General features: G+C 33.3%; 1 protein-coding gene across 1 annotated transcript in view; it reads right to left on the reverse strand.

The window, feature by feature from the left end:
* Window positions 1-12,042, reverse strand: part of ATRNL1 (attractin like 1) — a 548,298-nt gene that overhangs the window by 495,338 nt on the left and 40,918 nt on the right. Inside the window, exons 7-8 of the mRNA XM_006920939.3 lie at window positions 10,701-10,788; window positions 6,283-6,538 (exon numbers count right to left, since the gene is read on the reverse strand). Coding sequence (XP_006921001.2) covers window positions 6,283-6,538; window positions 10,701-10,788 — 344 coding nt within the window. The remainder of the gene's footprint in view (window positions 1-6,282; window positions 6,539-10,700; window positions 10,789-12,042) is intronic.

The raw sequence follows: 12,042 nt of genomic DNA on the forward strand, positions 1-12,042 counted from the left end.
AATAAAAATAATAAAATACCTAGGAATAACCATAACAAAGGATGTGAAGGACGTACACATTGAAAACTCCAAGACGTTATTAAAAGAAACTGGAGAAGACACAAAGAAACGAAAAGATATTCCATGTTCACAGATTGGAAGAGTCAACATAAATGGCCATATTACACAAAACAATATACAGATTTAATTTTCTTTTTTTAGATTTCAACATATACCAAGAAATTATTAATTTGTCCCTGTTGGAATAAATTGTTTCCCATATTTCTATCTCACTATTATAGTAATTTTATGTGAATTTAAAAAATCCCAAATGTTACTCCCACCATCACAACATTTGCAGAATGATTTAGGGCACTGAAATATGAATAAAATAGGTACAATATATTATATTTAGATAATAATCAATTAAAAGTAAATTTAGACTCCAGAAATAAACCCATGCATATATGTGTAAAAAATTTTCAACAAAGGAGCCAAAAATATAAAATGGAGAAAAGAAAGCCGCTTCAATAAATGGTGCTGGGAAAACTTCAAAGCCATATGCAAAAGAATGAAACTGGACTGCTATTTGTTACACAAAAGTAACTCGAAATGGATCAAAGATCCAAATATAAGACCTAGAACAATAAAATACATAGAAGAAATCATAAATACTAAGCTTGCAGACTTTGGTCTTAGAGAAGATTATATAAATTTGACCTCAAAGGCAAAAAAAAGTAAAAACAAAAATAAATGAATGGGACCTATATCAAACTAAAAAGCTTCTGCACAACAAAAGAAACCATCAATAAAACAAAGAGGAAACCAACCAAATAGGAGAAGATATTTGCAAACAACACCTCTGATTAGATGCTAGTATCTAAAATATATAAAAAAAAAACTCATACAACTCAACAAAAAAAAAAACAATCCAATTTTAAAGAAGCAAAGGACCTGAACATATACTTCCCCCATGAAGACATACAAATGGCCAACAGACATATGAAAAGATGCTCAACTTTATTAGCTATTAGAGAAATGCAAACCAAAACGGCAATGAGATACCACCTCATGCTTGTTACAATGGCTGTTATCAACAACGCAATACCCATTGAAATCCCAATGGCATTTTTTTTTAAGAAATAGAACATTCCCTGCTGGTGGGAATGTAAACTGGTACATCCACTATGGAAAACAGTATGGAGGTTCCTAAAAAATTAAAATTAGAATTACCATATGATCCAGCAATCCCTCTTCTGGGTATCTACCCAAAAACTTTGAATACATTTTTTCATAAAGATATATGTACCCCAATGTTCACTGCAGTACTCAATATTCATGGTGGCCAAGACATGGAAACAACCGAAGTGTCCTTTGATAGATGACTGAATAAAGAAGATGCGGTACATATACACAATAAAATACTACACAGCCAAAAGAAAATACGAAATACTGCCATTTGCAACGAATGATGAGTCTTGACGATATCATGCTAAGTGGAGTAAGTCAGAAGGAAAAAGTCAAGAACCACACGATTTCACTCATGTGGGATATAAAACTGAAAGCAACAAACAAAAAAGACAAACAAAATCTCAATCAGCACAACAAAAGAGGGAAATGCGGGGTGGAGGAAAGGAAGAAAAGTGTAAGAGAAGACAAATGCATGGGACAGAAGGATATTTGACTTTAGATGGTGAACACACAATGTGATGTGTTATAAACTGTACATTTGTAACCTATAAAATTTTATTAACTAACATCACCCCAATAAATTTAATGAAATTTTAAAATGACAAGAAAAAATATAAATCTATTCATAATTCATCTACTATTCTCATAAAACTCATAAATCATGTAGGCTTTCCATTTCCATCTAAGACTACATCCATAAGTGTGCCTGACAAGTAATAAAATTAATAAGAGGAAATTCAAACCAAAGATATGCTGTTGATAAATTTACTTAGAAATAGCATTTTGGTTAAAGAATAAGTCAAAAGAAACTTAGAAATAGCTAAAAATTTACCAAAACTATAATTGATGTTCTGTAATCAAATGCCAAATGAAAACAAAAACCTACTAGCCAATGACATTTACCATTCATAGAAGATTATAATAAATCTGTTATGCCTTCCTAGCCATCTTTAGAAGCCTAATCACCACTATTTCTCATGGCTGAATGAGACTCTCCTTTAATAAAAAGTAATATGAAAAGAGTAAAATATATCCTGTGAACTAGAAATTGTATTCAGTGGAGAGGCAGGGTAGGGAATACATGTACCAATCAGGTGGCCTAGAGATTTGGTTCTAATAGTCAATACTGAAAATAAGCCCATGTAGGTATTGTATCTGAGAACTTCTATACAAAGTTGGGATTCCTGAAGGGTTATACCCTCAATGAAAAAGTGAATTACTTTTTAATCCGCTCTGCAGAAGCAGACAGAAAATGTGTATTTCCACCTTGGCTCTATGTGAAAGGAAAAAAATCATTCTTCTGGGAACTTTTGGTCATAGACTTGGGGACATAAATTCACTCTACATACAAGGTCCAAAAAAGCTACATACCGAACTTTTAAATTAATTTTGACCAGAGTTGCTAGGCCTCCAGAAGCACATACATACTCTCTCTAGAGCAGGGATGGGCAAAATAAGACACAAGGGCAAAATCTGGAAAAAAGCCATACCCGTTTGTTTTACGTATTATTGTCTGTGGTTGCTTTTATGCTATAATAGCAGAATTGATTAGTTATGACAAAAATCGCATGGGGCCACAAAGCCTAAAATATTTACTACCTCACCCTTTGTAAAAAAGATTGCTGACCCCTAGTATAAAATACTGATAATAATGTCAAATGTGTTTGAAACAAAACAAGATGAATTAAGGCAGTATAAAACAATATCCTGTAAATTGGAGCTTAATCAAAGAGTCAAAAATATTGGTTAACTCTAGACATAGTTAGGTATCATTTTAAAACTTCAAAAGTCAAAACCTATGTTTCGAGTAAAAGCATGGTGATAGTTTAATTCTGAATCTTCCCACTCACCTCAGAGAAGACATATAAAATAACAAGAAAACACGGTGGGGAAAAAAGTGAAAGAAAATGAAAATTAAATCTCCAGAGATACTAGGAATGAAAAAAGCCCCACAAACTCCAAATCAGGTGAACGGGCAAAAGGCAAGTAAAACCAAGAGAGCCAGGGAGAGGACCCACGAGGACGCAGAGAGGAAAACCAGAAGCAAGGAGCATAGAGAGAGCCTAATGGTGGCAGCTCTCAAAATCGGCATGCTCATTCCCACGAAGAAAAAAAAAATGGGCCTCGCTCTCCCTGGAACGTGAGAAGACAACAGGGGAGCTCTTAAAAATATAAAACATGTAAAGAAAATGTACAGAAACCAGATGAGATCACACAGCAAAATCCAACTGTCCCTCGTACAGAAGAGACATATTTAAAGTGATTCTGAAAGATTAACAATAAAGGGATGGGCAAAACTATTCATGGGGAAAAGATACCAGGAAAAGATGGACCCCTCTCCTACCCGCCCCCTAAAAAAAGAGCCACACTATCAATATCTGACAAAATAGAAATCAGGCCAAAAACCATGAAACAAAAGCACTTTAAAAAATGGAACAGTTAAAAATATCCATAATAGCAACTTTACCATAAAGCATAAATTCTAGAATACATAATGGGCAAAAATAAACTAACATTTTTAGAGTTTAATTTTCAGAGCATGATAGATCAAGTACGAAAAAGGTTAATAAGGAATAGAAGACACCCAAACAGTGTAACTAATAAAGTAGATTTTACATATATCAAACACCGTACTTTAAAATTATAAGATTTATCTCCTTTTCAAGTGCCTATAGGTTATTTATGAAAATTAAGCCATAAAGGAAATCTCGATAAATTACAAAATGTAGAAGTAATATCTACAACGTTCCCTGAACATTATATAAAACAAAAATTAATAACAAAATCAAAAAATAAAACAATCTTTCTACATAGAAACTCTTGCTTAAACAACTCAGGCCTATTTGAAAAATTAGAACGACAGTCATATTGCTTTCTATTCTATTATGAGTTTGTTATAACAATAATGCATGTAAGCAGGTTTATTCAATGCAGAATTACTTATTAACCATTACACTTGGTTCCCCCCAGCAGAAATTCTCTTTAGATCACTTCTATTTTCTCGATAAAAATGATAAGTTCATCAGGTGAGAGTTATGATGAAGAAGGAAGTACTGGAAGTTTGAAGAAAGAGGAAAATGTATGAAATAGTCATTATAAAGAGTTGGAAGAGAGACTGGTGATTATGAACTTAAATCTTGGTATGTTTAGAAGTATGGGCAAGAGGGAGTAAGAGATGGTGAAAAACTGAAAAGAGGCCTGAACTAAAGCCTCTCATAAGGTTAAAGAATTCTCAATGTTTGGGTACCAGAAGGGGTAAGCTGGAAAGATCAGTGGTACACGAAGAGTAAGATATTTGAAATGGACATTACAGAATTCTTTGCAGGTATGGCGAGGGAGAGAGAAACTCAAGTAGAACAGAAAACAAGCTCTTTGAAAGAGAGATCGAGAAATTGAGAGGCCAAGTATTAAAAGAATTATTTAAGTGGATTCTGAAGTCGTAAAAATATTTGGCTAATGTATATGGGACAGGGTGACAGTGAGCCAAAAGCTATATTCTTTTTTTTGTTCTTTTGTTTCTTTTTTTTAAATTTATTAAGGTGACATTGGTTAATAAAATTATATAGGTTTCAAGTGTAAAATTCTATAATATATCATCTGGACATTGCATTGTATGTTCACCACCCAAAGTCAAATCTCCTTCCGTCACCATCCATTTGACCCCCTTTACTCTTTTCTACCTCCGCCCACCCCCCTTTCCTTCTGGTAACCACTAGACTGTTGTCTGTGTCTATGAGTTTTGTTTGTTTCTGTGTCTTGTTCATTTGTTACTTTCAAGGAATAAAACAGTGATCTGGGAAGCAACAGAAGACAAGAAGAAAAAACAGGTGGTACAGTCTGATGACATACGATTCAGAGCTGAATGAGTCAAAGGAGGAAGGAGTGAAAACGGAGTGGAAATGGCAAGAAGAAGGAAGAAGGATACATATCCCACTGTCAGCCCAGTTGTACTGGGAATCTGGAAAAGAAAACATATCACTTGAAAAGAGTGCAGAAGAAACAGGGGAGTCTTTAGAAGGGGGGTCTCACTCTGGGTACACATGCTGCTAATAGTGATATGCACCTGAGTGTCCTCATTAAAACTGCACGAGGACTCTAAAAGGTTGTGTAGAGTTGAATATACACAGAAAAGCAAAGAACTTGGGGTGGCTCCATAGTGTAGTGGTTAGCTCATCTGCTTTACATGCAGAAGGTCCTGGGTTCCCAGGTGGAGCCACAGACCACACCCCGGGTGCAGGCGTGTAGGAGGAGACGATCCACCTTCAGAGATCCAGTTCTTAAGGGGAAATGGCAATATCCATAGGTCAGGGGTAGAAGTGGCGGGGAGAATCAAGGTGAGGCGGAGAGAAAAGAAAAGCAAAGAACTTGAGTTGACAATACTGGCCGAAGCCAGAAATGGAGTATGTTATTAAACCTAAGCAGAGACAATGGGTGTGTGTGTGTATGGGTGTGTGTGTGTATGGGTGTGTATGTGTGTGTGTATGCATTTATCGACAAATTTAAACAAAAAAAACTTCCAACTATTTGAAAATTTCACAAAGAATTTTTTTAAAATAATAAAGTACCAGAAAAACAAAGAAGAGTATTTAAGAGCGGTACAGAAAGTCATATGTAGATTGCCCCAGTCACCTTCACACACCAGATAATAATCTCTTATAGAAGCTAACAGACTATCCTCAGGAAGCTTACTTTAAAAGAGTGATACATACACAGAGATATTGCAACAAGATTAAGTAGAGAACCCTGAAAAATGAAAAGTCCTGAAATCGTGGAATGCATACTAAAGAGAGTGGATTAGTTTTAGCTCTTGTCCAGAAGTAAAACCCAAAGAAACAGCACCACCTACTGGAATTTCTCATATTTAAAAATATTCTCAATCCTTGGAAAATGTGACTACTGGGTAACATTTCTCCAAATTTGGGTAAGAAGATAAACATTAAAAGACAAAATCCAACACAAAACACCAAAAAGCTTATATTAAACAGTATTAGTTCTTGGCTTATAATTCTGAATTCAAATAACTAACCACTTTGACTAAATTCATAAGAATATTTTATTAAAGATAAAAATATTCTCAACCAATAAAAAGGAGTATATATCAGAATAACTCACAGATATGGTATTCCTGTATGCTGCTTGAATAACCATATATTGCAGAATATCCGAAGATTATGATCATGACAACATCTCTACTATCCAACTCCATAATATGTGCTGAATGTCCCTCCACAGCATACTGCTGACCATGTCCAATAATAGTAGGAGTTTTTGTACTCCATGACTGACTACGTATGTTAAAAACCCATAATTCATCTGTAACATTGCCATCATTTGTTTCAATTCTGCCTCCATACATAAAGATGTTTTCCTGTAAATTAAAAAACATGTATTAATAAACAGAATAGTTATTTCTTAGCAATATATAGTAATTAAAAATAAAGGTTAACTTTAAACTTAAATTTAATTGCTCACAACATGCATAAGGCGCTGCTCTTATTTGTAAAAAGTCAAATGGGAACACGAGAGTAATGAAAATTAATGCTTTTGCTTACAAGAAGAGGGGAAGGGAATCCGTGCTTTCCAAAAATTAACATATTTTATTTAGAACAATTACACTGCATAGTCGATTAACTATACTTTTTTATTATCCTACTTGCTGAGTCCCTCGTTGTTACACTTGAATTTTACCATCTATGTGTACTGCTTTGGGCTCGTCTTGAGCATTCACCGCTTCGATCAAGCACTGTTCACCAAAAAGGTAGACCACATTTGTGAATTCCGTGGAGTACATTTTTATTACCATTTCTCATGCTATGGAAAGACTCTTTCAACAACCTAAGAATAGAAAGGAATTTCTTCAACCTAATAAAGATCATCGAATAAAATGATCTTTATTATTTTAGATCAGCTAATACTATACTTAATGATGAAAGACTGGATGCTTTCCCAAAAACAAACAAAACAAAGACGTCCACTTTTGCCACTTATTTCCACGTCATACTCGAGGTTTTAGCCAGAGCAACTAGGCAAAGACTGAATATGGAATTGGATCCAGCATATCCAAACAAGCTTCAAAAAAGTAAATAAAATTCGAGGACTCACACCACTCGATTTCAAAACTAAGTACAGCATAGAGAATATAGTCAATAATATTGTAATAACTATATATGGCTCCAGGTGGATACTAGACTTATCAGGGGATCGCTCTGTAAATTATATAAATGTCCAACCACTATGCTGTACATCTGAAACTAATATAAAATAATACTGAATGTCAACTGTAATTAAAAATAAAAATTAATTTTAAAAAACTTACTACAAAGCAAAAGTCATCAAAGACAGTGTGCGACTGGCATAAAAATAAACATATAAGTTAATAGAACTGAGAGTCCAGAAATAAATCCATACATTTACGGCCAACTGATATTTGACAAGAGCGCCAAGACCACTTAATGGGGAAATAACAGTCTCTTCAACAAATGGTGCTAAGAGAACTGGACAGTCACATGCAAAAGAAAAAACTTGAACCGTTAGTACACATCATATACAAAACTTAACTCAAAATCCATCAAAGACTTAAATGTAAGAGCCAAAACTATAACACTCTTAAAAGAAGACATGCGGTGAATTTTCATGACCTTAGATTTGGCAGTGAATTTTTAGATATGATGCCATAATCAGAAAACAAAAGAAAAAGATGATAAATTGGATTTCATCAAAACTAAAAAACTTGTGCTTCAAAAGACACCATAAGAAAGTGAAAGTTCACAGAATAGGAGAAAATATCTGTAAATCATATATTTCATAAGGGATTTGTATCTAGAATATATAAAGGATTCTTATATCTCAATAATAAAAAGACAAATAACCCTACTTAAAAATAGGAAAGTACCCAAAGAAAATACAAGTCACCAATAAGCACATGAAATGATGCTCACCAACATTAGTCAACAGGGAAATTCAATTAAAGCACAATGAGATCCCACTAGGATGGCTATAATCAAAAAGACAGATACTAACAAGAGCTGGTGGAGATCTATAGATGGCTGCAGGGAATGGAAAATGATACAGCCACTTTGGTAAACAGTCTGGCAATTCCTCAAAAAGTTAAATATAAAATTACCATTTGACCCTACAATTCCAATCCTATATATACATCCAGGAGAAATGAAAGCATATGTTCACAACAAAACTTATACATAAATGTTCATAGCACCATTATCCATAATAGCTGAAAGTTGGAAAGAACACAAATATTCATCAACTGATGAAAGGGTAAACAGAATGTAGTATACATCCATATTAGCCCTAAAAATGAAGTGCTGATACATGCTACACCACACCAGTCAACAGCCACATAGTATACAATTTCATCTATATGAAATATCCAGAATAGACAAATTTATAAAGACAGGAAGTTGAATCATGATTCTTTAAGGCTGGGGGGATGAGGAGGTTTGGGGTGATAACTAAAGAATACAGAGTTTCTATGTGAGGTGATGAAAATGTTCTAAACTTGATTACACACAACTCTGCAATTTTGCACAAATCTGCAAGAGATGGTTGCACAACTCAGAATATACTGAAAACCAACTGTATACTTTCCATGAGTGAATTATATGGTATGTCAACAATATCTCAATTAAAACTGAAATAAATAAACTAAAAGACTAAACTAAAACAAACATGTACATACTACATCTATACATAGGTTTTTTATTTTTAAAACATGCATGTGCATAAAAAAAGTGGTAGTTTAATCTTTACATGGCTCTTGTATTTCCTAAATTTTCTTAAATAAGCACGGGAAATATATAAATTCTGACTTGAAAAATCGATGCACAGACCATAAAACACATGAATCTTTGTGGGTTCAAAACAAAAACCTCCTAAGTAGCCTGTCATTTTAATCATGCTAAATTCATGAATCCAGTGAATATATAAAAATAACTGATTACAATGCAATCCCTACCAAAAACCCAATAATATTTTGGGAGAAATAGAAAAATCCATCCTAAAATCCATATGGAATTTTAAAGGACCCTGAATAGACAAAACAAACTTGAAAAATAAGACCAAAGTTAAAGGTCTCACACTCCTTATTTAAAAACTTACTGCAAAATGACAGTAATCAAAAGTGTGGAACTAGCAAAATACAGACATAGAAATCAATCCTCATATATATGGTCAGATGATTTTCAACACAGGAACCAACACCATTCAATGGGAAAAAGACAGTATTTTCAATATATTATACATAAATGCTCATAGCACCATTATTCATAACAACAAAAAGATAGAAACAACCCAAATATTCATCAACTGATGAAACGATAAACAAAATGTAGTACAAACCCAAGCAATAGAACACTGGGATAATGCGGGGAAAACTCAATATCCACATGTAAAAGCCAGAAATTGGGCCTTTAGCATACACCATAAACAAAAATTAACTCAAAACAGACTAAAGACCTAAATATAAGAACACTTTAAAACTCTTAAAAGAAAATATAGGGAAAAGACTTCATGACATTTGGATTTGGCAATTTCCTGGATGTGATATCAAAGGAACAGTTTAACAAAATTAAAAAGAGATAAATTGAACGTCAAAATTAAAACTTTTACACATCAAAAGACACTATCAACAGAGTACAAAGAAAATAGCCCAAAGAATGGTAGAAAATATCTGTAAATCATATATCTAATCAGAAGTTAATATCCAGAATATATAAAGAACTCCTATAACTCAACAACAAAAAACAAACAACTCAATTAAAAAATGGGCAAAGGACTCCACACTAATTAGGATGGTTATTATAAAAACAGTAACAACAACAACAACAACAACAACAACAACAAAAACAGAAAATAACAAGTGTTGACACGGATATGGAGGAACTGGAACCTTTGTGCACTCCTGGTAAGAATGTAAAATGGTGCAGCCACTGTGGAAAACAATACAGCAGTTCCTCAAAAGATTAAAAATAGAATTACCATATAATCCAGCAATTCCATTTTGGCTATCTACCTCAAAGAACTGACCAGCAGAATGATGGTTAGCAGGGTCTGGGGAAGCGGGGAATGGAGAGTCATGGTTTAATGGGTACAGAGTTTCAGTTCTGCAAAATGAAAAAAGGTCTGGAGATAATGGTGGTAAGGTTATATAACAATCTGAACGTACTTAATGCCACTGAACTCTAACTTAAAAATGGTTCAAACGATAAATTTTAGGCTATGTGTATTTTACCACAATTTTTTTTTAAAAAGTGGTTGACCTGATGACTAAATAAAAAGCCATGGACAAAAGTTTACCTATTTCTTCTCATGCTCAATGGAGGACTGTACTAAAATCCATTTTTTTACTAAAACAGTATATGAATCTATGATACCTCAAGTTATCCTGATCCATATGATCTATTATTCTCATTAAGTGTTTGAAATAAATCTGACATTTTGTTTATTTTTTCTCTAAGGCAAATTAAAAATAATAATAATAATAATAATTAAAATTTAAAAAGCAAGATCCATACCTGATATAAAGCAAGAGAGTGGCCGTATCTCTGGAGAGGTCCCCTTGATAGAGTTCCTACATTCCATATACTGTTTTCTAAATTGTAACTAAAAGCAAGAAAAAAAATAACTTTGTAAGCTTAGATTCATTTTCATTTTTTAATCTGCATATGCTTTCTTACCTGTATTCAAGTATTCATTAAATTCAAAACAATTAGAATAAACTTATAATTTCATGTACCATAGTAGTTAATTTTTAACAAAAACATTCAAGACATACCTACTGTAAGTTGGATTCAATCACCTAAATGTGTAATATACATTAACTGGACTAGGCTATTTATTACTGGAACTAATTTGTTCAATTGCTTTAATAATTTCAACCAATCGCTTAACCTAAACAATAGTGAGTTGTTCTGCATTTTTTAATTAAAAAAAAAAAAAAAAGTAAGTTTTTTCTTTTGGAACTAGAGAGAAATTCTCTCCATTGTTACAATAGCCATTTGCTTTAAGTATTCATTTTTATTCTTTTATATGCACTTAGCATTATATAAATTAACCAAGAAGTATGTATATTCTATGTGCAAATATACCTAGTTTACTGATCAGTTTGAGATTGTACAAAATGAATCTAGTAAGATAGAAACTCACATAAAACTAAGGTATTATTAAATTACAGGATGGAAAATGAAAATTAATATTTGTTTTGCTGGTCTAAAAGTATACATATGAAAACAGAAGTTCCAAACTATGGATTTCAAACGCTTATCTAACAGAAGCTGTCACCATCATACTCTACCCTCAAATCTCTTCAATTTGCCAAAACATACGAAAGGAAGCACCCAGCCAAGAATTGACTAGGACCCTGTTTAAGAAGCTCACTATCAACTACTATCCCCCACTCTTCTCTTTCTTCCTTTAACTCATCAGGAAAAAAGAAAGGGGGGTCGGGTAGGGTTACCAAAAACTGTTTTCTGTATTATGTTTAACTTATTTCCTATACTGGAGTTATAAGATAATGAGCATGATAAATGAGGAAAATATAATCGATCAGAACGTAACTTCCACAGACTTGCACTACTACAGCTACCTACCTACCAGTATCTGCACCCAACACACTGTTTTCCCCCAAGTGACCATAAACTAGGACTCGGCAAACTATTTCTGTAAAGGGCCAGACAGTAAATAAGTATCTTAGGCTTTGTGGACCACGTTGGTCTTACATATTCTTTGCTTTCTTACAGCCCATTAAAAATGCAAAAAACGTTCTACTTTATTTTCACAGGCTTTTTCATTTTCATTAATCGTAATTAATTTACTTTCCGTTTCCACATTTGAATCTCATTTTTTCAGGTTCTTTTC

The sequence above is a fragment of the Pteropus alecto genome, unplaced genomic scaffold, assembly GCF_000325575.1.
Source record: "Pteropus alecto unplaced genomic scaffold, ASM32557v1 scaffold177, whole genome shotgun sequence".
Classification (NCBI taxonomy): domain Eukaryota; kingdom Metazoa; phylum Chordata; class Mammalia; order Chiroptera; family Pteropodidae; genus Pteropus; species Pteropus alecto.